The sequence below is a fragment of the Daphnia pulicaria genome, chromosome 8 (genome assembly GCF_021234035.1).
Source record: "Daphnia pulicaria isolate SC F1-1A chromosome 8, SC_F0-13Bv2, whole genome shotgun sequence".
Classification (NCBI taxonomy): domain Eukaryota; kingdom Metazoa; phylum Arthropoda; class Branchiopoda; order Diplostraca; family Daphniidae; genus Daphnia; species Daphnia pulicaria.
In genome coordinates this window covers 2135361-2162020 of record NC_060920.1, presented here as the reverse complement: position 1 = coordinate 2162020, position 26660 = coordinate 2135361, and the positions used below count along the sequence as shown (strand labels likewise).

General features: G+C 37.1%; 4 protein-coding genes across 4 annotated transcripts in view; 1 reads left to right on the top strand and 3 right to left on the bottom strand.

The window, feature by feature from the left end:
- The window catches only part of LOC124312403 (coiled-coil domain-containing protein 141-like), a 37086-nt gene extending 16030 nt beyond the window's left edge, over positions 1-21056 (bottom strand). The window contains exon 1 of the mRNA XM_046776910.1: positions 21041-21056. The gene's annotated coding sequence lies outside the window, so the exon portion shown is untranslated. The remainder of the gene's footprint in view (positions 1-21040) is intronic.
- On the bottom strand, positions 16242-19219 carry LOC124312396 (glutamate receptor-like). The gene is made up of 10 exons (XM_046776902.1): positions 19084-19219; positions 18351-19000; positions 18102-18266; positions 17943-18030; positions 17682-17843; positions 17426-17597; positions 17140-17357; positions 16926-17057; positions 16704-16855; positions 16242-16545 (listed from the first exon to the last, which is right to left on the bottom strand). The coding sequence occupies exons 3-10, from the start codon at positions 18134-18136 to the stop codon at positions 16296-16298; spliced, it is 1209 nt and encodes a 402-aa protein (XP_046632858.1). The 5' UTR covers positions 18137-18266; positions 18351-19000; positions 19084-19219; the 3' UTR covers positions 16242-16295.
- On the bottom strand, positions 19204-19880 carry LOC124310739. Its single transcript, XM_046774695.1, has 4 exons — positions 19807-19880; positions 19502-19722; positions 19291-19432; positions 19204-19232 (listed from the first exon to the last, which is right to left on the bottom strand). The coding sequence occupies exons 1-4, from the start codon at positions 19862-19864 to the stop codon at positions 19204-19206; spliced, it is 450 nt and encodes a 149-aa protein (XP_046630651.1). The 5' UTR covers positions 19865-19880.
- Positions 20400-22106, top strand: LOC124310738 (cingulin-like protein 1). Its single transcript, XM_046774694.1, has one exon. It carries the CDS (start codon positions 20400-20402, stop codon positions 22104-22106), a length of 1707 nt encoding a protein of 568 aa, XP_046630650.1.
- Positions 22107-26660: the final 4554 nt, after the last annotated feature.

Here is a 26660-nt window from a genome sequence, read left to right as displayed (position 1 = left end):
AAAACTATCTGCTAGAATAGCAATAAATATCCAAAATAAAATAAAAGTACATATGGTTTAAAAAAAAAGAAATAAAAAAGATTTGCCTTTGCAAAGATTTGAACCACTAGCATAGATGAGATGGGTGCTGCTTAAGTTTTCGTGTGATTTTTAACAAAATTGTTTCTTATTACTTTTTAAATACACTTTTTTTAACTTTATCTAGAAAAATAAAGTTTTTTCGCATGAAAAATCTGCAAAAAAACAGCGATTATTAAGCGGGAATATCATGATATATTCTTATAATCAATAAGTAATTTGTCATAAATTCTGAGTTATTAATCATTAATTTCTATTGATGTTTTGTCAAGAGATTCTTGTATAAATTCATGTGAAAATCAATAAAATCTCATGATTTTTCCGCAGTTTTTTCGCATGAAAAATCTGCAAAAAAACAGTGATTAATAAGCGGGAATATCATGATATATTCTTATAATAAATAAATATTTTATCATATATTCTGAGTTATCAATCATTAATTTCTATTGATGTTTTGTATTGAGATACTTGTATAAAATCATGTGAAAATCAATTTTACCTATGACATTATAAGATTTTTTTGGTTTTCTTTTATACAGTTTTTTGGCTTTAAAATCATGAAATTTATTATTAAATGTCTATCAGAAATCAGGTAGATTTAGGTGTGAGATCATGATATTTAATTATAATTATTTTGTATATTATCATTTATTAAGAGCTTTTTATGAATCATTTCTCTAATGCTTTATAGCGCGATTTTTCATTAAAATCATGTGAAAATCAGTTCCCACTAAGGAATCAAAAGATTTTTTGGTATTATTTTTACCCAATTTTGGGCTTTAAAATCTTCAAATTCATAACAAAAAGTCAGTAATAATCAGCTACAATTCAACAGATCAGATGTGAAATTATAACTATTTAATCGTCAATATTTTCTTATGTTTTGTAATGATGTTTGTGTGAAAAATCAAGGGAAAGTTATTTCTACATATATGACATAAATATTTTCTTGTATTCTTTTAATACAATCCTAAAAATATCAGTTAAAATCAGCAAATAAGTATATAGGCCTACCTGGAATGAAATATTCTGACTTTAAATTCTTTTTGAACTTTAACATTTTTTATTTTATACCTTTCGTAAATATATGGTAGCTATCTAATTCTCACAAAAATTACACGATGTTTTTATAATCACAAGATAGGCTGGGATAACTATTTTTTTTAACGCGCTAAGTAAATTTGAGTGAAAGTTCTATTTTACTCTGGTGTGTTTTTTTGTGTGTGAATTATTCTAAGTCCCGAAATCTGGCTTTTATCTAACTAAACAAACCAATTGATTATATGGTATGTCAAAACGCATCATAGAAATTTTTACTAAGTTTTTTTCACGCGCTAAGTAAATTTGAGTGAAATTTCTATTTGACTCTGGTATGTGTTTTTTGTGTAAATTATTCTAAGTCCCACAACCCTGTTGTTATCTAACTAAACTGACGAATTTATTAACTTCTACGTTAAAAAGCTTTAAATTTAACATCAATAGGTGGTGTAGTGGTTAGCAGATTGGCAAGCCACCCTGGAAGTCGAGGTTCGATTCCTGGTCAGGGCAATTCTTTTTTCAATTTATATAATTACAATCTCATTTAAAAGCGCTCAAATTCTCATTCAAATTTTAGTGAGAAAATCATTAACATTTCAGTGGTGAAAAGAGAAATTAAGCGAGATTACAGTGAACCCTCAGTCAGATATCATTATATTTACGCGACTAATCATTTATATTTAGATGAGAAATAACATAATTCTCACTTTGTTCACATGAAATTAATGATTAACGGCTGATTTTAAACTTGAAAATGTCCCAAATTCTCATCAAAAGTCATCAAATAAATGATATTTTGCTGTTAATCTCACCAAAATATCACGACAAAATGAATGAGAATTAAGGTTATTCTCATGTATTTCTTTATGAGTTTTAATGAGATTTTTCCGTAAGGGTACACCCAAACGTTGTTATTATATTTCATTTTACCAACATTTTATTCCATTTAAAATAAGCTCAACATTCATAATACAGTACCCACCAAACTATTAGGTACACCCCCCTATTTTCAATGCATTCTTATGGCACTACGTGTCCTAGAAAAATGCAATAACTCTTGAACCGCTTGGGCTAGATTTTTTTCCTTTTGGCCCTGAGTAGATCTAATGATGATCTACATTTTTTCTACACATGAAGTTGTCGTAGGATTAACCCCCACGGCGCTACGGTATCGTTCAGTTTATTAGGTACACCCGTTTTCCCCCCATATGCGCCGTGTTAAATACGGCATTTTCCAAAATTTCCAAAAAATACTAAAAATCAAGCTAAAATCTTTTTCTTTGTGCCAAAAGATGCAGAATTCTTCACTCTATGCGAATATAAAGAATAATTTACAATCAAACCAACTCAGAGAACCCTTCCCTATACCTCAAAGTTTTCCACTTCAAAATTTGGCGAAATTAGGCGCCCTCTGCTGGCGAAAGTGCAAGTTTGTTGAAAAAAGTACAAATTTTGAAGTGGAAAACTTTGAGGTATAGGGAAGGGTTCTCTGAGTTGATTTGATTGTAAATTATTCTTTAAATTCGTATAGAGTGAAGAATTCTGCATCTTTTGGCACAAAGAAAAAGATTTTAGCTTGATTTTTAGTATTTTTTGTAAATTTTGGAAAACGCCGTATTTAACACGGCGCATATGGGGGGAAAACGGGTGTACCTAATAAACTGAACGATACCGTAGCGCCGTGGGGGTTAATCCTACGACAACTTCATGTGTAGAAAAAATGTAGATCATCATTAGATCTACTCAGGGCCAAAAGGAAAAAAATCTGGCCCAAGCGGTTCAAGAGTTATTGCATTTTTTCTAGGACACGTAGTGCCATAAGAATGCATTGAAAATAGGGGGGTGTACCTAATAGTTTGGTGGGTACTGTAAGTATACATTAATAAATGTCAAAAATACCTTTTTCTGGTTGAACGCATATTTAAACAATTGCAAAATTAATTAAACCATATTTTATAAACTTTATTCTTTTTTCTCTTCGATAAAAGTTCTTCTCTGAATTACACAATTGAACAAAACTATCTGCTAGAATAGCAATAAATATCCAAAATAAAATAAAGAACATATGTTTAAAAAAAAGAAATAAAAAAGATTTGCCTTTGCAAAGATTTGAACCACTAGCATAAATGAGATGGGTGCTGCTTAAGTTTTCGTGTGATTTTTAACAAAATTGTTTCATATTACTTTTTAAATATACTTTTTTTAATTATATCTAAGTAAAAACAACAAAAAAACAACCCTCAGTAATGCAATTTAGCACATTGGTGATCTCCAGCCTAAGCCAGGAGCGCAGTACAAGCCACGCCTATCTATGTCTATCCGAATCGCTAACCATTACACCCAAACGTTGTTATTATATTTCATTTTACCATCATTTTATTCCTTTTAAAATAAGATCAACATTCATAATAAGTATACATTAATAAATGTCAAAATACCTTTTTCTGGTTGAACGCATATTTAAACAATTGCTAAATTAATTAAACCATATTTTATAAACTTTATTCTTTTTTCTTTTCGATAAAAGTTCTTCTCTGAATTACACAATTGAACAAAACTATCTGCTAGAATAGCAATAAATATCCAAAATAAAATAAAAGTACATAGATTTAAAAAAAGAAATAAAAAAGATTTGCCTTTGCAAAGATTTGAACCACTAGCATAGATGTGATGGGTGCTGCTTAAGTTTTCGTGTGATTTTTAACAAAATTGTTTCATATTACTTTTTAAATATACTTTTTTTAATTACATCTAAGTAAAAACAACAAAAAACAACCCTCAGTAATGCAATGAATTTAGCACATTGGTGATCTCCAGCCTAAGCCAGGAGCGCAGTACAAGTCATGCCTATCTATGTATATCCGAATCGCTAACCATTACACCCAAACGTTGTTATTATATTTCATTTTACCAACATTTTATTCCCTTTAAAATAAGCTCAACATTCATAATAAGTATACATTAATAAATGTCAAAAATACCTTTTTCTGGTTGAACGCATATTTAAACAATTGCAAAATTAATCCATCTATAATAAAAGAAAAAGCTTTTTTGGGAGGAGCTTATTCATGTCACATCGAGAGCACGCTGTGATTGGTCAGTCTAGTCGTCGCTCTGGAAAGGGGTGAAAACCTCCAGCGGCTACATTTTCATCACCAAAAAAAGGGGGAATTTTTCAACGCACATTATTCTGAATGCCATCTACCAACCAAATTATCAACAAAAGTTATGCCATCTATCAGTCAAATATACTAATTATAATTGCATCAAGTTCAAATTTCGAATTCTGTCTGTAATAATTACTGAAGAAAAATCAGTTAAATATACCAATTAAAATTGCACGAAGTTCAAATTTCAAATTCTGTCTCCAAATACTGAAGAAAATAATTTATTTAGCCAGCAGACAACTAAGTGCCATACATTATTCAAAGAAATTATTTCTTTTCTTCATTTCCGATTTTTGAGGCCAGATTTTTTTCTTCATTTGCGAGTTTTGAGGCCAGATTCTTTTTTGCATTCTCCTTTCTCACCCACTCTGATTTGCGAAGACTCCACTCCTTTTTCAGCTCAGAAGCAACTGAAGATAATTTTTTTTCATGCTGGGTAATGCTAAAAAAAAATAAATAATGATTAGTCTAAATTTTTGTTTGTTTCTTCATTTCTTTCTTAGGATAGTAGAGAACGGTTAAACAAAGTGTCCTTACATGACCTTTGATAAGCTGTTTCATTTTTTGTACGCAATCCAACTTACCAAAATTGTAAGTGGAAGGACTGCGAAGATGAAGCTACTTCCTCTTCGCAGTCCTTCACTTACAATTTTTTTTCAAAGTACTGCGAAGATGAAGTTCACTTCCAATTTTGGTAATTTTGACTGCGAACAATAAATGAAGCAGCTCAGCAAAGGTCATGTAAGGACACTTTGTTTAACCGTTAGGAATTGCCCGAAAAGAGAGAAGAAAGACGCAGAAATATTGGAGACTTCTATCAGATTCGACGTGCAAATGAAGTTGAAGCTGATCACGCAAGAAGAAGCCTAGAAGAAATGCAAGACGGAATTTGTCTTATTGAAGAAACACAAGAGGTGACGGAATTAACGAGTGAAGCAATTGCAGAGCAAACCACAGGACCTGAAATTGATGGAGCAGAAATTTTCTTGGATGGTTTGGAAAGCGTTGATTGGACACAATTTGACCAAGAAACTGAAGATTTACGAAGAGCAAAGTATGCTCAAGATCACGCAGATATTGTTCCAGTCGAAACAGAAGAAGAGCAACGTCACCGACAAGCATTTTTGGAGAAAAATCGGCTAACAAAGGTGAAGAAGACTCATCAACTAGCTCAGAAGCCAATCTTAGATGAAAGTAAAATTAAGATTTATTCATGTGGGAAAATGGACGTGAGTTGTGAATTCTGCGGAGCAATTCATTTCAAAGGCGAAATGGCAAGTGGCAAGAAATTTAATCTTTGTTGTTCTAAAGAAAAGGTGATTCTCCCTCCTCCTAAGGAATGCACAGAATTGCTTCAAATGTTATTTACCAACTGCCACCCTAAATCTGCAAGTTTCATCAAAGATGCCCGAAAGTACACTGGGAGCATCCATTGACGTTCCACGTGGAAGAGGACCATATTGTTACAAGATTCATGGGCAACTGTACCACAATACAACTGCTGTTCAATAGTATGATGAAGAAACATCCGTTATTTGCCGTGTTAATCCATATGCTGTCATGTACAAAAACATGCGTCAAGTGGCTATGGAAGAGGACCGTCAAGCAGCAGTTGAAGGTAGGGCTCCGTTAGTGATTTCGATGGTTATTCATAATGTAAAGGTCGACACAACGGAATACGAAGGTCACCAATACGAAGAACTTAAATACTATGAGGCGACTTTAATCACAATGTCAAAGTGAAGTGTCCAAGACCAACGGGAATAATTAAGGCTAAACAATGTATTGATAACGGACAGATCATACAATAAGGTGAACTAATAATATTAAATAGGGGGACGATAAATAAGTGAGAGAATACTACTTGTATGGAGAAAATGTGGTAGCGGGCTGAGCGGTTAGGCTTGTCGAGAAACGGCAAGTTTCGAGGTACAGTTGGAAATGGCACTTAGCTTAAATAACAGGCACTGAGCACAAGGGAAAAATATAACTAATACAATACCAAAAGGAGAGTGCGACTGGAACACAATGGTAGTGTGAATGCCGTGGGAGAATGCAGTCCAGAATAACATTTACATACAGGTTTTATACTAATTCGGGCTGCACGATTAGCATAGGCCTAGAGAGGAAGTATAGGGAGCAGACATGTTTAGGCCTAGAGAGGATAGTATAGGGAAACGTGAGCAGACACCTTAAAACATGGTCAGAGCGGAGACGGACGAAAAGGGGGTTTGTTATTGAAAAGCGTTGAAGGAAAAAGGAAAATATATTTATATAGTGTCATGAAAGATAAAAGTACGCCTAAAGTTAATATAGCAAAAAGGGAAAGGGAATAGTAAAAAGGGAAAGGGATGGGGCGAGTTGGCGGCAGAGATGGGGCGAGTTGGCGGCAGATGGGGCAGGTTGGCGGTAGAGATGGGGCGAGTTGGCGGCAGATTCAAATGGTAGCAGCCTCCTCTGGTATGATATGGAGAATAGCGGAAGCGACATCTAGTAGTCGACGTTAGAGATTGTCTTGTAGAAAGGGAAAGTAACAAGGGAAAGGGGTGGGGCAAGTTGGCGGCAGAGATGGGGCGAGTTGGCGGCAGATTCAAATGGTAGCAGCCTCCTCTGGTATGAGATGGAGTATAGGGGAAGCGACATCTAGTAGTCGACGTTAGAGATTGTCATGTAGAAAGGGAAAGTAACAGAAAAACGGGAGTCGGCCGAGCGTTCTGTTACAATAACGACCGAAGAACACAGGATGAAAGAAGATACAATAGCCCTGCAGGAGAAGAAATTGCGGTTGTGTTTAAAAGCATTGATGGAGCACCCCCTGAAAACAGGGATATCCGACGGCATCCATTGATTCCACGGAGAGGAAAAGTTTTCATTAGGATTGATACTCAAAAACCCATGTGCGATCCCATGACGTACCCATTGCTTTTTCCGAATGGTGACAATGGATGGAATCAAAATTTAAAACGAAGAAATCTAAATGAAGACCAAGATAATGTTTCCCATGATCATGATGAAGAGCAAGAATTATTGGCTGAAGAATCTAGAATCGCAGACTTAAACGATGAAGAAGACCAGATGCGAACTGAAATTGTACCGGAACCAGAATTTGACCCAGAAGTCGACATTGATCCTGATGTTCCAGTACCAATCTATGACGTCAACCAAAGAGGACCGCGTTCCAGAATAACTCAGTGTGAGTTTTATAGTAGTCAAATTTCGATACGTAAAGGGATTTTTAATGCGGTTTTATACGGAGGATCGCTGTTTCAACAATATGTTGTTGATGCGTACGTGAAAGTGCGGCGAACAGGAGGCGAACAGGATCCATTATATTCAAACGCATCAAAAGGATCTGCACGTCACACAGTGTAATGGTCTTATGGACTATATTACGACGCGGGCTGAAAAAGACAACATTATTGTAGGGACACCTGTGATTTTACCTTCGTCTTTCATAGGTAGTCCAAGAGCGATGAAACAAGGATATCAAGATGCAATGGCTATTTGCAGTAGATTTTGAAAGCCGACTTATTTCCTCACATTTACCTATAATCCAAAGTGACAAGAGATTACGGAGAGCATCGAGAGCTATCAAGTAGCAGCCAACAGACCTGACGTTGTCGCAAGAGTCTATCAACTGAAATTAAAAGAACTCATCCCAGATATTCAAGAAAAACAAATTTTAGGGGTTGTTGTTGCAAGAATTCACGTAATTGAATTTCAAAAGCGAGGCCTACCCCATTGCCATATGTTGATACGGATTGATCAACATGACGTTCCTACAACTGAATCTGAAATCGACAAGACAATTTCAGCTGAAATTCTGGATCCAGAAACACACCCAGAACTTCACAAAATAATCATGAGCAACATGATTCATGGTCCGTGTGGTACCATTAATCCAAACTCACCCTGCATGGACGGTAGTAAATGCACGCAATCGTTTCCAAAACCTTTTTCACCATCTACAGTCATCCTCTAAACGACAAGCCCATAACTATCCTCGAGTTGATAACAGCTGGGTTGTTCCTTTTAATGCTTATCTCTTTCTGAAATACAATTCTCACATCAATTTAGAGTTTTGCGCGTCTATTACAAGTGTCAAGTATATATTTAAATATACATACAAAGGACATGATTGCGCAAATATTCAAATTAGCAGAGCTGAAAATCAACAAGGTCAACAGGAAATAGTGTGGGATGAAACCAAGCAGTTTTTGGACACAAGATACGTGAGCGCTCCAGAAGCATGCTGGCGATTTTTTAAGTACCCACTTTGTTACCGATCTCACGCCATAAGTCGATTGGCTGTTCATCTCCCTCAAGAACAACCTGTTTACTTCCAAGCAGGATTTGAAGATCGAGCAGTGTTAAATGCAGCTTCAAAATTAACTACTTTGACAGCTTGGTTTAAATTAAACCAGGATCACGAATCGGCAAGACAGTACTACTATCGAGAAATTCTGAATCATTTCTACTTCCATAACAACCAACGTAAATGGAAGCCAAGAAAGAAGAGAATAAATGTTATCGGCAGAATTTATTCTGTTGGGGTGAAACAAGTAGAAAGACACAGTTTTCGCTTGCTTTTGCTTGAGGTAAAAGGAGCAACAAGTTTTGAATATCTTCGAACAGTCGACTACATTTTGTATCCCAGATTCAAGCAAGCGGCCATAGCAAGAAATCTTCTCGCTGATGACAGTGCATGGGAAAAAGTTATGGAAGAAGCCGCTGCATTTGAAATGCCAGTCCAGTTTAGACAACTTTTTGTCGACATATGTTGCCACTGTCGTCCGACGAACGCACAACTTCTTTTTAATAACAACCTACAGCATCTCACTGAAGACTACCAAAGAAACGGGCATGGAGAAGAAGTGGCCAAAAATCTAGCGTTAAAATGGATTCAGATAAGATAGTGCAGAATGGTGAAAAATATGAAGATTTTGAACTACCCATACCTGATTTCCAACTGATTGATAGACTTATTTCCGCTGAAATTGAAGAAAATGATGAGAATGTCCAAAGACAAAATAAATTGAGAGGGGAAATGATGATGGCTAAATTAAATGTTGGTCAACGAGCGGCATTGGATCAAATAATGGCCGCAATCAATGATGAAAACTCTCCTTAATCACTTCAATTCTTCTTAGATGGTCCTGGTGGAACAGGGAAAACATTTCTCTACAATACTCTAATCAACGTTCTTCAGGGTGAAGGAAAAAAGATCATTGCTGTCGCTTCAACTGGAATCGCTTCAACACTGTTGATTGATGGAGCCGATTATCACTCTCAGTTTAAAATTTATCCGCCCATCACAGAAACAACCAGATCGAAAATAGAAGAACACCACTTCTCGGCGAAATTGATAAGGGATGCCACACTAATCATCGAGGACGAAGCTACTGTGATGACCAACCACGCTCTCAATGCGATTAAGCACGTCACTGAAAAAGTGACTAAGAATAACAAGCCTTATGGAAATAAAGTCCTTCTCCTCGGGGGAGACTTTAGACAATGTTTGCCAGTACTCAAACATGGAAATCGAGTTAAGGTAGTCGAAGCTACCATTAAAAACTGTGAGAGTTGGTCCACCTTTCGTCACCTTCGGTTAACAGAAAACCTGCGCACCACGGCGGGAAGTCAAGAGTACGCAAATTGGCTGATTGAACTGGGAAATGGGACGTTACCAACAACAGCAAATTTGAGTTCAGATGTCGTTGAAATCCCTCCTGACTTCCTGATTACCGAAGAAAATGCTAAGTCTTTGAATATCACCGGAGATGACCAAGATCCAAGAATCAATGCTTCAATTCATCACGTGTTCGGTGATCCGAAGCGTCTATTGGATCAAGATATCTCTGAAGAAATTAATTCACGTGCGATTTTATGCCCCAAGAATGATGAATGTTTGAAGATAAACAATGCAATAATCAAAAACATGCCTGGTGAGCAGTGTGTTTATAAGAGCATAGACACAATCACAGGTGATGAGGAAGAAGTTGCTAATTTCCCAACAGAATTCCTCAACACGCTGAAAATATCTGGAATTCCACCTCATACGTTAAAACTCAAAGTTTGTGCCATAATAATGCTTCTGAAAAGTATAGACTCAAGACGAGGACTATGCAACGGAACAAGATTAGTCATCAAACAGCTCCGTCAAAACGTTATCGTTGCAGCAATTTCTTCTGGAAAAAATAAAGGACTTTGTGTGTTCATTCCAAGAATGAACATGTCTCCAACAGATTCAAATCTGCCGTTCACCTTAAATAGACTGCAATTCCCAGTGCTTCTCGCCTTTGCCTAAACCATAAACAAATCACAAGGTCAGACGTTCGATCGGGTTGGCATTCTTCTTCAAGAACCTGTTTTCAGCCATGGACAATTGTACGTCGCGTTTTCCAGAGTGACTTCAAGAGAAGGAGTCAAAGTCGTTTGCATAGAAGGTGCAAAACAAGGCAAAATGCTCAACAAATCTACAACAGTACAAGACCGGGAAAAGGTTTTCACACATAATATTGTGTATAAAGAAGTTCTTTCATCAAATTAAATAAATCACTGCCCAAGTGATAGGAAAAACGGAGAAAAAAGAGGAACTAACTTCCGCCTCGGTCTACGGACCAAAAAGGAGCACGGGCATGGCCTTGGGGGCAGTTCCCAAGTGCGCTAAACTGTGAAATAATTAGTTTCGTACAACAAATGTTGCTAAAAAAATAGGTTAGGTTAGGATAGGATAGGTTACCATGCAGTAATTAGCGCGCATTTTCCTATCTTAGTATGGGAATATATTCAATATATTATCATCTATCATTTTTGTTCTTTACATTTGAAACTGACATTCACTTACGTTCATTTCCTTTAAAAAAAGTGAAAACAATGATTCAAACTTTGCTACACCCAAATTCCCCGGTTTCGACCGGGCTGAAGTTACTAGTTGAACCATATTTTATAAACTTTATTCTTTTTTCTCTTCGATAAAAGTTCTTCTCTTAATTACACAATTGTTCAAACTATCTGCTAGAATAGCAATAAATATCCAAAATAAAATAAAAGTACATAGGTTTTAAAAAAAGAAATAAAAAAGATTTGCCTTCGCAAAGATTTGAACCACTAGCATAGATGTGATGGGATCTGCTTAAGTTTTCGTGTGATTTTGAACAAAATTGTTTCATATTACTTTTTAAATACACTTTTTTTAATTATATCTAAGTAAAAACAACAAAAAACAACCCTCAGTAATGCAATTTAGCACATTGGTGATCATGTGGCAAAGATTTGAACCACTAGCATAGATGTGATGGGATCTGCTTAAGTTTTCGTGTGATTTTGAACAAAATTGTTTCATATTACTTTTTAAATACACTTTTTTTAATTATATCTAAGTAAAAACAACAAAAAACAACCCTCAGTAATGCAATTTAGCACATTGGTGATCTCCAGCCTAAGCCAGGAGCGCAGTACAAGCCACGCCTATCTATGTCTATCCGAATCGCTAACCATTACACCCAAACGTTGCTATTATATTTCATTTTACCAACATTTTATTCCATTTAAAATAAGCTCAACATTCATAATTTCATAATAAGTACGAGTAACCTGAGCCCCGGTCAAATCCGGGGAACTGTTGTCTAGCGTAAAGTCGGACTGCTTTGCTATTCGCTTTTCTGTAGCTTAATCATCTTCCGTAATAGATTTTATCGTGGGAAATCTGCCCAGTACCTTACTTGAAGATTTCGTCATCACGGCGATGCTATAGACATTTAGTGGTGATGCTGGTTGTTGCGTCATAAAAGATTGCGTCATCACGGCGACGACATCTGGTGGTGATTTTTTTGGCCATGTTTGTGCATGTTCCATTTTGGGGAAGGAGCCTGTGTTGACACATATTGCTGACATGAATAAACTCCTCCCCCAAAAGCTTGTTCTTTTATTATATAGAGGAGTAATCTGAGCCCCGTTCAAATCCGGGGAACTTTGGTCTAGCGTAAAGTCGGACTGTTTTGCTATTCGCTTTCCTGTAGCATAATCATCTGCCCGTTAAAGATTTTTTTCGTGGAAAATCTGCCCAGTTAGTGACTATCTTACTTGAAGATTTCGTTATCACTGCGATGCTATAGACATCTGGTGGTGATGCTGGTTGTTGCGTCATCAAAGATTGCGTCATCACGGCGACGACATCTGGTGGTGATTTGTTTGGGCATGTTTGGGCAGGATAAGCTCCTCCCCCTTGAGAATGGATAAGCTCCTCCCCCAAAATGTTCGTGATATTATCCGTGACATTGTGCGTGACATGAATAAGCTCCTCCCCCAAAAGCTTGTTCTTTCCTTTTAAAAAGATGAACACGCTGCGTATCTCTTTAAGCTTCGTTACAATTAAAACCATGTGTCACTAAACAAGATTCCTTCGGTAATGTCCTTCGGGATTTTTTTTAAACGTTAAAGAGACAGAAAATCAAGGTTAAATAGTAGAAAGTAAATAGTATACATACTATTACGTTTGGAAAATTCTGTTTCCCTTATTTATCTTAAATGATTTGATTCTTGTTAACTAATTGACTAATAATCTGTCAATATTATGAGTGGTGCGACTTAGCTGTGGCGGAGGCTTCGCCCCGCCACCCCACGTCGCACTTCATGTTTAGATTAAGTTTAAGTAACACTTATTACTATAGTAACAATACAATTATATCATGCGGTCACATGTTGCATTACATGAGTCTTGGCTAATAGATAGCGAGCTACCATCATACCCATTTTTTCCCTTCCATTGATATAACAATGATGGTCTAATGGTCATCAACCCAGGCTGACATTCGCATGGTTCGCGGTTCGAATCTCGAACATGTCGGAAAGGAAAACTAGGTTTGAAATTTTTGAAAAATTCCTCTTCATAAGCTTTCGGAGGTAAATGGAAGTGGAACTCTTCTGGTAACTCTTCACGACCGCAAGAAGATCTTGATGACCTAGGAGAGGACAGAGGAAGAATGGAGAGATGACCCAGAGCTTCAAAATGAATATAATCTAACATTTTTAAAATGTTCCTCAACTTCTTGGTTGATGACAAACTGTTAAAAAAGGAGGCATAGAAATTTTACTTGGACAACCAAATTTATTAAAATCAAGATAAAAAATAGTAAACAAATAATAAAACAAAAAGGGTTAAAAAAATAAGAGTGGGAAAATACAAAGTAAAAAGAAGAATAAAGACGAAATCGAACATAAAAACCAAATCAAATAATTAATATTCTCCACTCCCATAGCAGAAAACTTGTCTTGCTAGGGAAGATTCAAACTTTTTTTTTCTTTTTGTTTACACTTCTGAGCATGCACTGACAGTTGGAAGGTTACGCAAAAAAAGCGAATTCACTAACTAGGATTCGGCAACCAGCTAGGTAACTAATACGCAAATTAAATTTCTAAAACAAATTTCTAAATTTCAACACCATCATACACGTGCAAGATTTTTCGAGGGGTAGTTCGAGGGGTAGTCAACTCGAAAAAATATCCGTACACCCCCGTATTTTTAATGAAAAAATATGAAAAAATATGAAAAAATATAAAAAATATAAAAAATATAAAAAGTTTTAACACGAAAATTTTTTTTTGCCTTACACTAAAAGGTTGCACTGAACATGTTTAGTGTGTTTTAGGGTACTGAAAAGGAGAATTTTTGCACTTAATGTAAAAATTTTACACTTAATATGGAGAACATACTTAAATAATCTTAAAATAAGTGTCTTTTTAAAAACAATTAAGTACTTTAAAAAATTAAGTACTCTTTGGCAATGTACTTAATTTAATTTGCATACTTAATAAATTTTTTAAATAAGTGCCCAATGGTACCTTTTCCTCCTTAATATAACTTTGCACTTTTTCAGCATTCTTATTCTTATTCTGGGGCAACATACTTAATTTTAATTTGCATTCTTAATAAGTTTTTTAAATAAGTGCCCAATGGATTTAAGTACCTTTTCCTCCTTAGTAAATTGGAAGTGAAGTTTGAACATTCGGAAAAGTTTCTAAGTCCCAACTCCCGTCGTATCATACCATAGGATTGTGATTAATTTTAATGTTTACATTGGCACAGTGGATGAGCAACCGACTGTAACCCGGTAGCCTCGTGTTCAATTCCGGCCACAGCCATATCTATTATTTTAAAATAAGTATGTGAAGTAGGAAATAAATTTAAGTACTATAGAAAAATAAGTGGCACGGTAGTATTTCAATATTTTTAGTGTATAAAATAGTTTAAGTACGTTGATACTATTCAGTAGACAAATATTACTCAGAAAACAACATACATATAAAAAAATATAAGAAATACAAAAAATATAAAAAATACGAAAAAATATAAAAAATACGGAAAAATATAAAAAATACGGAAAAATATATTTTTATTTAAATATTCGTACACCCAAATCATGAGTTGACTACCCCTCGAGATTTTTCTAGGTGATTTAAGGTTCATAATTGTTCAGTATTCACAAACTGAATCATTTTTTCTGACTCACCCTTTCAGTTACTTTTGTATAGTCAGTTTTAAAAAAGGGGAAGGGTCATCAAACAAAAAGAAAATTACCTGCACCAACCACGTGGATTGACTCTTGATCACTAGCAATTTAACGGAAATATCACAAAAGTTTTTCTTTCAAGTTCATGATGAATTTAACACTTTCGTTAACCGAATTCTGACGGTCGCTTATCTGAAAAATTTGAATATTATGGACAACGTGCACATTCGGCGCTCAAACTGGAAAGACTGCCGAGTGTCGAATGAGATAAGGATTTCCAATTTCCATTCCTCTTACTTGAGATGCTGCATTGCCAAAAATTTTTATGAAACAAAACATGTGATTTATTTTAGAACTTATCTTTTTTGCAAATCCTATCGTTATTCGTAACGGCCAAAATAGAACAAAAAAATAATAATATTGACATCCAGAGCCTAGCGGCAATTAGCAAAATTACAGAAATGATTACTCTTCGTCACCGGCGACTTTACAATTTTGCAAAATATATTTTCAATACTATTTAGTAAATCCAGTTAATATTTGAATAATAATTTTAAAATTCCGCTTTAACTAAATTTATAACTAAAATTACATCAAATTAATTAGTTCCCAAGAAAATCAAGATTTAAAGTGCCAAAATGCACCTGCCAATAGAGTCGTGCTCAAAGTAAGTTATATAAGAGCGACTGTTCGAATGCATCCTACACCACGATTCGATTCCTTCAACATGTCTTCGACTAAAACGAGAATTTCATTCGAGGGTTGGATAATCATAACAGTTGTTGTTTTAATTGTGGCCTCTGCAATTGGCATGATATGCGTTGATCAAGTTAATCGAGCCTCGATAGAAGAATGCAACAAACGCATCGACTGTTCGTCGTCCCTGAATCCCCAGTCTGCTCAAATGAAAGCAGATGAATCCTTGATCAGTGCCGCACCTGAAGGTAAATCTCCATCGCAACCAGAAACTCGCACAGAAACTTCCGACATATATCTTCAAACGACTTCCATTCCACCGGAAAAGAGGGAACCTACTATCCTTTCCCGCTAAAATCGACAGATGATTTTCTCTTCCCAAAGCGCGATCTATCCACTGAAATTAAACTCGCTTCAATATTCTTTGTTTGAATCAACTTCGCGACATGTCTCTTGATCAGACAGAATAAATGATTGTCTTTAAAAAATTGTTAAACAATCTTATTTTTTAAAAAAGAATACTTTCATAAATCTTTCTCTTATTACTTTAAAACCATTTTTCTATAAGGGTTACAATAACGTGTAGGCTAATTGAATGAATGGATATGGTTTTAAAACCATTTGGAAAATTCATCCCAACTAATATTTAGACCAGTACCACCAAAGAGAATAGGTGCTGTAAAAAATGTATACTTTTCCATTGATCTTCTAAACCAATTTCATTCGAAATCAATAATAGAAGAATTCTACGTGAATGCCAATTGCCGAATAAGGCAGTTGTATTTGCCATGCTTGCGTGATGTCATTAGATTATAAATAGACTATTCTTCGATTTTTTAGAGAAATACAGCTCCAAGAAGAATGTAAAAAACGATACAATAATGCCCAGCAGAAGGAGAGCGAAAGCGCTTGCCAATACAGAAAGTGTAAGTGGGTGTTTCGTTTGAGTTTCCGAACGATGAAAGTTTCGTATTCCATTGCTACATTGATTTGTTTGATTGACATAGCGTTTGATCCATTGATCCACCAGTCCCAATTCGTTCATCTCTATGATCCTACATTAGAAAAATGTAAAAATGGAATAATTTAGAAAGCATTTTAAGAGGGGTTGGCAACTGATTCGAAAGTTGGAAGGCTACGGCGAAAGAATACAGATTCGCACTCCATGCAAACAAATTGCCAATCACTAAAACTCCGTAAACAGGAAATTCACCCCAGATTGATTAGATGAGTGTAGGTCGATCCCTTTGGTAGAGCTAAGCACGTTTTCAAAATTGGCATGAACTGTTGGGGCAAAAGAGTCAAATCGCATCGCCTACTTTTTCTGTAGTCCAACTCCATTAGCATATCCAGTTTTAATTTTCCCTGCACATATTTAGATTCGATGCTCAAAATTATTTAATGGTAAAAAAAAAAAAATTTATTTTGTACTTACCGTTATAAGGGCAAGCCGACCGAAAACTTTATCTAACAATTTTTCTTGGTTGTAATACTGACCGGTTAATCTATTCTCAGGATTTTTTCGCAAGCTGTCTCCTAGATTCTTCAACGGACCAAAATTAGATTGCTGTAATAGAGAATGACAAATTTCATAAGGCAAATATTCACAGTTAAAAAAAAAATATGTGACCACCAGAGAACTCTGTTACCAATAAGGTTGTTTCAAAGATGGAGTTCTTGAGAGTGGCCACTTGAAGGATTTCGCTATTGGCCAATTCCTCGATAGAGTTCACAAGAAGATACGATTTAGGGATCGTCAAGTATGCGATTATGCAGCTGGAAAAAGCGTAGACTAGGACGGCCGACATCAGACACCATGATGATGTTGCGATTCGAGTGGAATAAGAACTACTCGGAATCCATTTGGCTGTGCACCATGTCACAATGGCAAAATGAAACAGTTATAAATTTGGAGGAAGAGGGTGGTATAATTACACTGACTACAAAGGGCTCCAAATGCGAAAAGAAAATTTTGAGAAAACGGCAATTGAAAGCGAAGAGTAGCGTGAATGTGAGATCTGTCCAAACACCATTTCCAATAAGCATTCGTAGTCGTCCAAGTGATTGTAGCAATGCTAACTAGAGAAAAGATTATCATCAACCAAACCTAATGGATTCATAAATTCGGATTAGTTTATCGATACTTAATTCCGACAGAAAGGTTATTTATAAAATAATGATGATGAAATACCGTATAATCAAAAGGCCTGAAAACTGCAGTCCATTTATTTCTATCAAAGGTGGGAGCTGGGATAAGACAGGCCGCTTGCTCGTCTAAATATCTAATGCTAAAGTCTACCACTCGAATTCGGTCTGAAGACGGCACGACTGGTGCTGCAACGAGATCTACTTCCTTCAAGTGTAACCGTCAGGAAACACCGCATGATTCAATAAGTAAGTAAATAAATAAAGGTAAGAAAAAAGTAAAAATAAAATAAAAATGGATACGTACTCGGATTATGGCCATGTGAATCATACCATTCCATGTGTTATTAACTAAAGCTCCGACAGCACCATCCTTGGGTTCAACCACAGTAAATCTAAGCAAAAAAAGAGTGTGCCGTCGACCCCGTCGTGTTAATTATCAAATCTTTTCAAAAGTTTTACTTACGTAAAATTAAACCGAACTGATAGCCACAGAACCATCTGATAGACGAAGCCATGCAGCTATAAATTCGTTTGTCAATTAATGAAATATTTTAGGATTCAAAATGAATAATCTTACCTTATATATCTGTCCTTTGTGATCGTGCTCAATGTGCATATAAGGCCTTATCTAAAGAACAGTTCAGTGCACCGTTAATCGTTATTAAGTCATACGAAAGCCGCAATATAAAAACAAACTTTAATAAAATCTTACATCCAATGAAGCGATGGTTAAGTGCTGCCCGTTTAAAATACTAACTCCAGGCTTTCCTGTAAAAGGGGTGCTTGTACACTCAACAATGGGTGTTTTCAAAAGCAATAGCGGGCAGGTACTAATCAGGATAAAAGTGGCCGAAATGGATTTAAATAATTGCATTTTAGTAGATCTAAGGGCCTATATATAACTTAAGGGGATATGCTTTAAATTTGAATTTTATGATTTAATGAGATTAATGAAAGGGGAATAAAAATGAATAAATAGATAATTTCGATTTTTAAAAAATCGAGGATAATGGAATAATTAAGCGGACATTCAGTGACTACTTCTTAATAACTACAATTCACTAAGCGCAAAAAAAACATATACTAGATAATTAGATATATCGTATTTGACAAATTCAATGACGAGACTTCATCCGCTGAACGATAGCGATCCAAATTTCGATGACAAATGCGAAAGAGGCAGCTGCAATTCCAACGGCAAGAACAACGAATGCTCCGGACAGATTGTCCAATGAGATTGGTTTTTTCTTCTGATTTGACATGCCCATTTTTATGTTGGTTGGTTCGCAGTTATGAGTTACTGTTCTAGGAGAACGATTCTTCCAATAATCAATCAGCCCCATATCGTACATTGCGTAGAGGCTTTCGGGGATAGCGGAAAAGAAATAGAATGGAAAATTCAAACTTTGGTCATGACTACCTGATTAGTGCTTAAGCACGCATACCCTTCACTGATTAGTTTCGAATAAGGAGATTTTTTGGGCAGCGCAAAACAAAATCTAGTTGATTGGATTTTTTCTCGCATGATGCTTAGACGACATCGATTCTCTTTTTTCCAACTCATGTTAATCAACGACTCCGCCTGAGATTTGCTCTGAAACCCAACAAACGAGATTTTAAAGCACGCTAATAGAAAATGTTATTACGCTTACCAGCATGCAGAATGATCCCGAATTTTCCTAGCAAGGCTGTTTCCAAAAGTTTGTTTAGGTTATAATAGTCACCGGGCAAACTGTTTTCGGGGTGCTGACGAAGCTGATTTCCCAAAGAATGCAATGGCCCCGAAGTGCTTTGCTAAATATAAATTGAAAATGTTCTGTAAAAGAATATTCATCGTTTCCAGGTGGAATGTTATTACGGTACCAGAAGAGTAGATTCAAAAATAGAATTTTTAATGGCAACCACATGAAGTCTGGTGGATGCGGCTAATTCTTCAGTCGTCTCAACGATGGGTTGCATCTTTGGAATGGTCAAATAAGAGATGAGGACACCTGTATATAAATAATCCAGAACGACAGTAGACAAACACCACACCAAGCCAACGAGCGGACTTGAATTTGGCGATCGTGTAGAACTTTCTTTGGCTGCGATGGTAAAACATGGGTTTACGTGGGATTGGAGAATCAAATCCTCTGACATCATAAAAAGATAAAATTTAAATTTCTTACGTTGGAGGCAGATAATAGAAAACACAGCGAAAATATGATCCGATAAAGACATTTGCATGTATCCATTATCAAGCTTATAAGCTTGATCGCGACACGAATTTTTTTAAAAATCGTGGCGTTTGGTTGCCATCGTTACGACTTATCTGCCCCCACTTTAGCAGATGGCGAAATGTAAATTGTGCAACTTTTTGTCGACTAGTGCGCACAGTAGTGGTCGTTGGTGGGACTGCTGCTGCAAGTTTTGCTTGACAACCACTAGGGTGCGCACTAGTCGCTCTTCGAATACCTAAATCCATGATTTCAAATCGTCGATATAAACTTCAAAATTAACTTTATCGTCATAAATTCTCTTGAATATTATTTGATTAATTCCGCTGATTTCATTAACGATTAAAAAGTTTGAGATAATTACATTGAAAATAGAAATATTCGCAAAAAATACGACGATTGTCCTGTTGCATAAGTTTTTTTATTAGTCGGAGTCTATATAAGGAAGGGACAAAGGCTACATGGTTATTGAGTCTATAATAAGTAAAGTCTGACCACTGACTATTACTACTGACTATATTCGTGCTGTTGAAATATCTACAAAAATGGTTCAAGTCTTAAATGTCGTTCTTGCATTCATCGCATGCATTCACGCCATTCTTGATTGGATCTGGTTTGAAATGGTCGAATATTTTGAATCTGTTACCGAAACAGAAATTGAACCAGAATCTAATGAGGAACCTTCCCAAAATCGGGTTCCGGCAACAAACCTGATGCAAGAGCAAACTGGCCAGACCCGCATAATATTACCCCTACCTAATATTATGTGGAAACCTGACCAAGTCTCTGCCTTACCCGACACTGTTTTACCTGACACTACCTTACCTGACACTGTCTTAATACCTGAGTCTTTTTCTGAAGAAGGCCTAACTGCCTTACCCGAGTGCGAATCAGATGGCCGGAAATTCCAGCCACAAAATGAAGAGAAACCGGATTCATCAGATGAAACAATTAAGAAAATCAAAGATGACAATTCGAAACTGAAAATCGATTTGGAGACGTCAGCTACTGAGTTGAGTTTAAAATGTGTGGAAATACAGCGACTGACGGCTGTGACAAACGAACTGAACCAGAAATTACAGAAAACCTCGTTGAAAAACGACGAGCTGATTCTGAAGTTGGCTACTACGAGAAATATGGCTTCGACCAGTCAATCCGACTTCAACGAGACAGAATCAAAACTAACCAAAGAGTTGACAGAGTTGAAAGTTCAGTTGATTATCCAGCAGAAACTGCTGGAAGAAAAGGAAGTGACTCTGGAGTTAATGTTACAGGAAAAAAAAATTACTGATCACATGCTCGAGGAGAACCACAAACAGGAACTTAACTTTTTTTTAACTGAGTTGACGGAAATGAAGGCGGAAAATCAACGCATTTCCGAGGCACGCGATGCTGCTATCCTGTCCGCGGAAGAATCCAGAATATTAGCCGAAGAACGACAAGTTGCAATCGATCTCCTTCAGTCGAATATAACTCAATTAAAAACAGAGTTAACTGCATCCGATTCTCAAATCGACGAGCTCAAGAAGGAGAAAGGTGTTCAGCTTAGCAATGCCTCGACGTGGGCAGACACCGAATCACAGCTGCGGAATGAAATCATAAATTTGAAAGCTAATCCAACGCAAACTGAAAATGATACTCTATCGGAGGAGCTGAAACTCCTAAACGCCAGTTTGGAATCGGTCAGAGAGAGTCTGGCAGAGAAGACGACTAAGAACAACCAATTAAGTTCTCGTAATTTGGAACTGGTAGGCAAAAACTCTTTGCTAGAAGAGAAAAATGAGACCCTGATGAAGGAGGCTAAAGATTTCCAAGAAAAACTCCAGCGACTAGAAAAAGAGATTCAAGATGTATGGGAAAATCATGATGCAGTTTTGGAATCAGCGACGAGATCGGAAAAATTGGCTGAAGCGCAAGTGAAGGCGCTATCGGAAGCTCTGGCTGCACTGCAAGAAGCAGTTAAAGTTACCCAAGACTCAGCTAAAGCGACGGAAACCGAACGCCAATCGATGAACTCTGATGGCGCGACCGAAGCACCGGACCGGAAAAAAGTTACCTGGATTAAAAAACTGCTGGGCAAGCGAAAGACCCAAAAGGCAAATCAGAACAAAGATGATACTGGATACGTAAATTTGCTGTTAACAACAGGGCTCAATATGGTGGAAAGAGCCAAAAATCTGCAAGTTCATGCAATTAATTTAAAAGCAGAAGGCAAAGCCCTGAAAAAGAAAGCTAAAACCATTCAGAAATAAATTTTAACTTTTCTTATTTGTTATTTTATTGTTATTATAATTTTTTTTTTTTTTGCTATCTGCTTATTATTACCTTCTAGCCGGAATCCGGAAATGACCATTTTCCACCCGTTACGTTAGCTGCTGTTGCCGAGAGAGAGTCAGGCATCCCAGTTAGTGCTCTGCCATGTTTTTCGAGAATAAGGAAAGTGTTGGCTATAGTATCGAAGGTAATGGAACACATCTAGGCGATTCGAGTTCTCAATGGCATCTAAAAAATGTCATTTGAATGACTCGTTGTTCTGGGTGTTGACATGAGTGCTTCGTAGTAAGTAGGCCTAGTACCTTCTTCGTAGGGGTGTCCCAAAAGAAATTTCGTACCCCTCCATTTCCATACGAAGCGATACGAAGGTACGCGTACGAAGGGTATTCCGTAATAGTACGCAATCGTGACGTAATATTATCACGGTAGTAGGCCTCTATTAGTGGATGACGGTTGAGGCCGAGGGTTGCCCTTGACTGAATTAAGCTTGTCTGGGCTCGTCTGGGCTTGTCCAGACTTGTGAAAAAATTGGTCGGGAAATCTAGCGGTTAGTTTAATTTATCATTAATTTATAACTAGATTAAATATGTGTGATGTGGTATAGCTTGGTTAAGCGACTGGCTTACCATATGATAGGATGTACGATGTTCGATTCCCGACTCAGACAATATTTTAACTGACTGAATAACTGACTCGGGCAGTCCACTTCAGTAGTCAGTTATTTTATTAGTCATACGCCGTGGTCACGCAGTCACTTCACCATTTTCTCCTTGTTTACGCATTTTTGTTAAAGGCTTTGTAAGACTATCGCTAGATGGCGTTTGAAGATAGACATAAAAAATAACATTGACTAGTTGTAAGAAAAAAAAAGAAAACGGGGTTACTAAGTCAATCTCAATCTAATTGGGCGAAGAAATGAATGATGTTTGACGTGAACTTTGTTCATATTAATGAGGAAAATCCCTTTCGGGAAATAGCAATATGTCCAAAGTATCAAATCTTTTATCTATTTTACGAATTGTCTGCGAATTGTTTTACAAAAATAAAAACGAGGAAGTTATGGATACTCTCAGCTCCGGTTCGATTTCTCAGTCAGTAGGCCTAAATATTGTCGCTCACACACACACACTCACACCGTTTCGTATAGAAGAACCGAACTAGATTGCTCCAAATGCTCCACACTCTCCACACTCTTTTTTCTTTACCTATAAATACCGACAAACGAGCGTTTTATAGCACCCCAATTTTGTGAGTCGGATTTTTCAAATTAAAACTAAAAAATGCACATCAACTATCGTAAGAGCTAAGAGATTGATTGAATTACAAATTTTTTTAAAGACAAATAAATTTAAAATAATAACATAGTCTGAAATTTAAAAAAATATTTATTGGTCGTATTATTCGTATCATCAATGGGGAATGAATAATCACTGTTGCAATAGTCTGATTCAGCTTATTTAATTTTTTTTTAAAGAAAAATTTCAATGTGTCATTTTCCGACTATAAACGTGTCAGAAATTGAAATAAAATTGGTTATAAAATGAAATCTACGTTTAAAATAGAATGGAGTGTGTATGAGGATTTGAACCGCTGACAAGGTATACCTCAATGTCAATATTGTTGACTTCCTGTTTTGACCGTCTAAGCCACTCTCGGTGGGGATTTTTTCCTCCCTATCCCATGAAAACGAAACCCTCCATAGTTTTGAATAAGACAAATTGTATGTCAAAAACCACAGCACGACAGAGGGGCTCATGCCGGACGAGTATAGTATATGTGCTGCTGCCACTGTATAGGCCTATGGAATGAGGAGCCGGCCAGCAGCTAGGAAAAGCAAAAGAGCTGTTTTCCCTTTTGCTGTTTTAAGGCGTTATGCCATCAGCGTCCTCAAAAGTCTATTTTCTTTTCCAACTGCTGACGTGCGGTCGCCTCTGAAAGCATTATCAGATGCTTGTTATTGGGAGCAGAGAATATGGGAATTGTCAAAGTTTATTAAAAAAACGCCAGGGCCCACATCAGCGTCTGCACCATCCATTCAAAGTGCTGGTGGCGCTCCTGTTCTTGTCTAAACAAAAAAGATTTTTTTGTTTAGACGACACGCTAAATGGCATAGCAAACACACACAGACCACATGCTGCGGAGAGAAAAGTAAGAGGTTGGAATTTTTATGGATTATATGGAGAGTTGTAAACGATGGAAAATTTTTTTTAATTCTTGTAGATTTGAAATCAACGGTGGAAAAAACGGAAATAGTTTACTGATGTAGGCCTTTGATATGGTGTGATGAGAAATTCGTCGGGTGCTATAGTACACTGGCGTTGTGTATAGATGCGACGATTGGTGATGAATGTCGGGGGGTTGACACAATGGAGCGTGCTGGGTGTCGGGAGACAATCGGCCGCCGGATGTGTCGGATGAGGTGGAGGAATAAAGATTGTAGGGAGGGAAGAATATCATTCATTGATTCACACACAGCAATAGTGAACGTGTGTATAGATTGAAGGGATATATCGCGGGTGAGAGAAAGGGGTTGTACATAGGAATGAGAAAGGGGGAAGTGTGAAAAGCAGGAGACCAAAAATCTAAAAGATTCTTTGATTAGAAACGCGTGAAAGGAGGAGCTGCTGGATGATGACAATCGCACCACCAACAAGAACAAGAATTCAGTGGGGTGTGGATGGAAGAGGAGGGTGGCAGCAGCAGCGACGTTATACTTTGATTACAATTTCCCAACAAAGACTCTGAACGCTCCAAAAGTCGCAGAATGAATGGCACCAGCTTTTCTAGCTCTATAAAAGATAAAGGGGCTATATATTCCTTCTTCTCACCATATGGATTTGTACAGCAACGGCCAGCAGAAGAGATGGTAGCTGGCCAGAATGGGCTGCGTAATTGAATCGACTATAACGGAGGTCACCCTCCGCCTATACACACTGCGGTAGAAGAACACGGCCAGCAGAGAGAACAGGAAAAAAAGTGAACTGTACTATCAACTTATATATCAAGTCTATATAGTCCAGCTCCTATATTTTTCTTTTATATATACGTGAAACGTATATATCCGGCGCGCGATCCTACATGTATGACCCAGCACAGCACAGCTGTCGAGAGATCAGCCAAGGGAGGGAGGGAGGACCTATAGCGCCGCCGTCCAATTAATGAAACGAAATACGACCCTCCCGCACCATCGTCGTCATCACTTATTTCCTTCAGCAGGTTTGGATTTCATCTCTCTGGCTCCTTGATTTTTTGTCGAGCGGATCTAGATCAATTTAATTTTGATTTATATCTCTGTTTTTTCTTTTATTATTTCTTTCTAGCTGTGCTCTATATATTCCCCATTGTGTTATATAGATAAATTTTGGGGGTTTGGGGGGGGGGGGGGGGTGGGGGTTGCTGGTATAGGACTATAAGAAGGGGCTTTTGAGCTGCTGCTGGATGAGCGAGAGAGAAAAAGAAAAATCTGTGATGGATGGGAGGTTGATAGATTCATCAACTTGCGCGCACGACGCGGTCTTTGGGTTGACGTGCAGGAATGAGGAAGTTAGACCCTCTTCTTCTCTTTTAGCCCAGTTCCGGCCATGTTGTATATGGCGTGTGGGTTTTAATGGGCCATAGCATGTACAAGGACGCGTCTCTCTCTATTTCCAGCAGCTAGTGCATGAACAGGGACGATATACTCTACGAGGCCTACAATATGTGTAGTATTGGATAGAACTTAGAAGTTTCACAAGAGTAGAACAGTCATGGAGCCGCGGGTCTGGGGACCGCGTGCTGATGCAAGAGACGTCTCATTGTCGGTAATGGGCCCATTGATGGATAACAAAACGAGAAAGATAAGAAAAACCAGATGAAGAAAAAGAACGGAGGAATTGACACTGAACATGATGGGCACGTGACCGTCAACAAAGTGCTAATAACTAGCTATGCAGCATGTAAGGAGACGCCCTTCCGGAAATACATTGACGTCATCGGTTTCGACTGGTGCTGCTCTCCATATCATTTTCTATTTACGTCGAATTTGTATTTATAGTTGACTAGTACTATTATATTAATTCTGGACAAGAGCAATAACACGTGAATTTCAATTACAACAGCCTCAGCCAACATTTGAAATGTCTGTAATTATTGGACAGAGTCTACTCTGTTTGCGCTATTTTCTCTACACTCGTCCCGGCTGATGTTGAACTGCGTCTTTACCGAATGTAGATGCAACGAGCCGGGGCCGAATAATAATCGGATGCGCACGGTTCTTATTCCACTTTTGAAATGAGCGCGCGGGCCCGCGCTCTGAAATGTTTCATCTCGTCTCCTTGCTGCGTGTTTAATTGGATTTGGACTCGCTCAGCCAAAATCCTGCACAAACACAACAAAAAACAGACCTCCTATGTATAAATTCAAAATGATGAGACATAATAATAAAATGAATAATAAATCCAACCAAAAGCATTCGATTTTTCTTCTTTCTCTCTTTTTCGTTGTTGGTTGTGTTGTGGCGCAACTGAGACGACGAGAACATCCAGGAGAGGTGA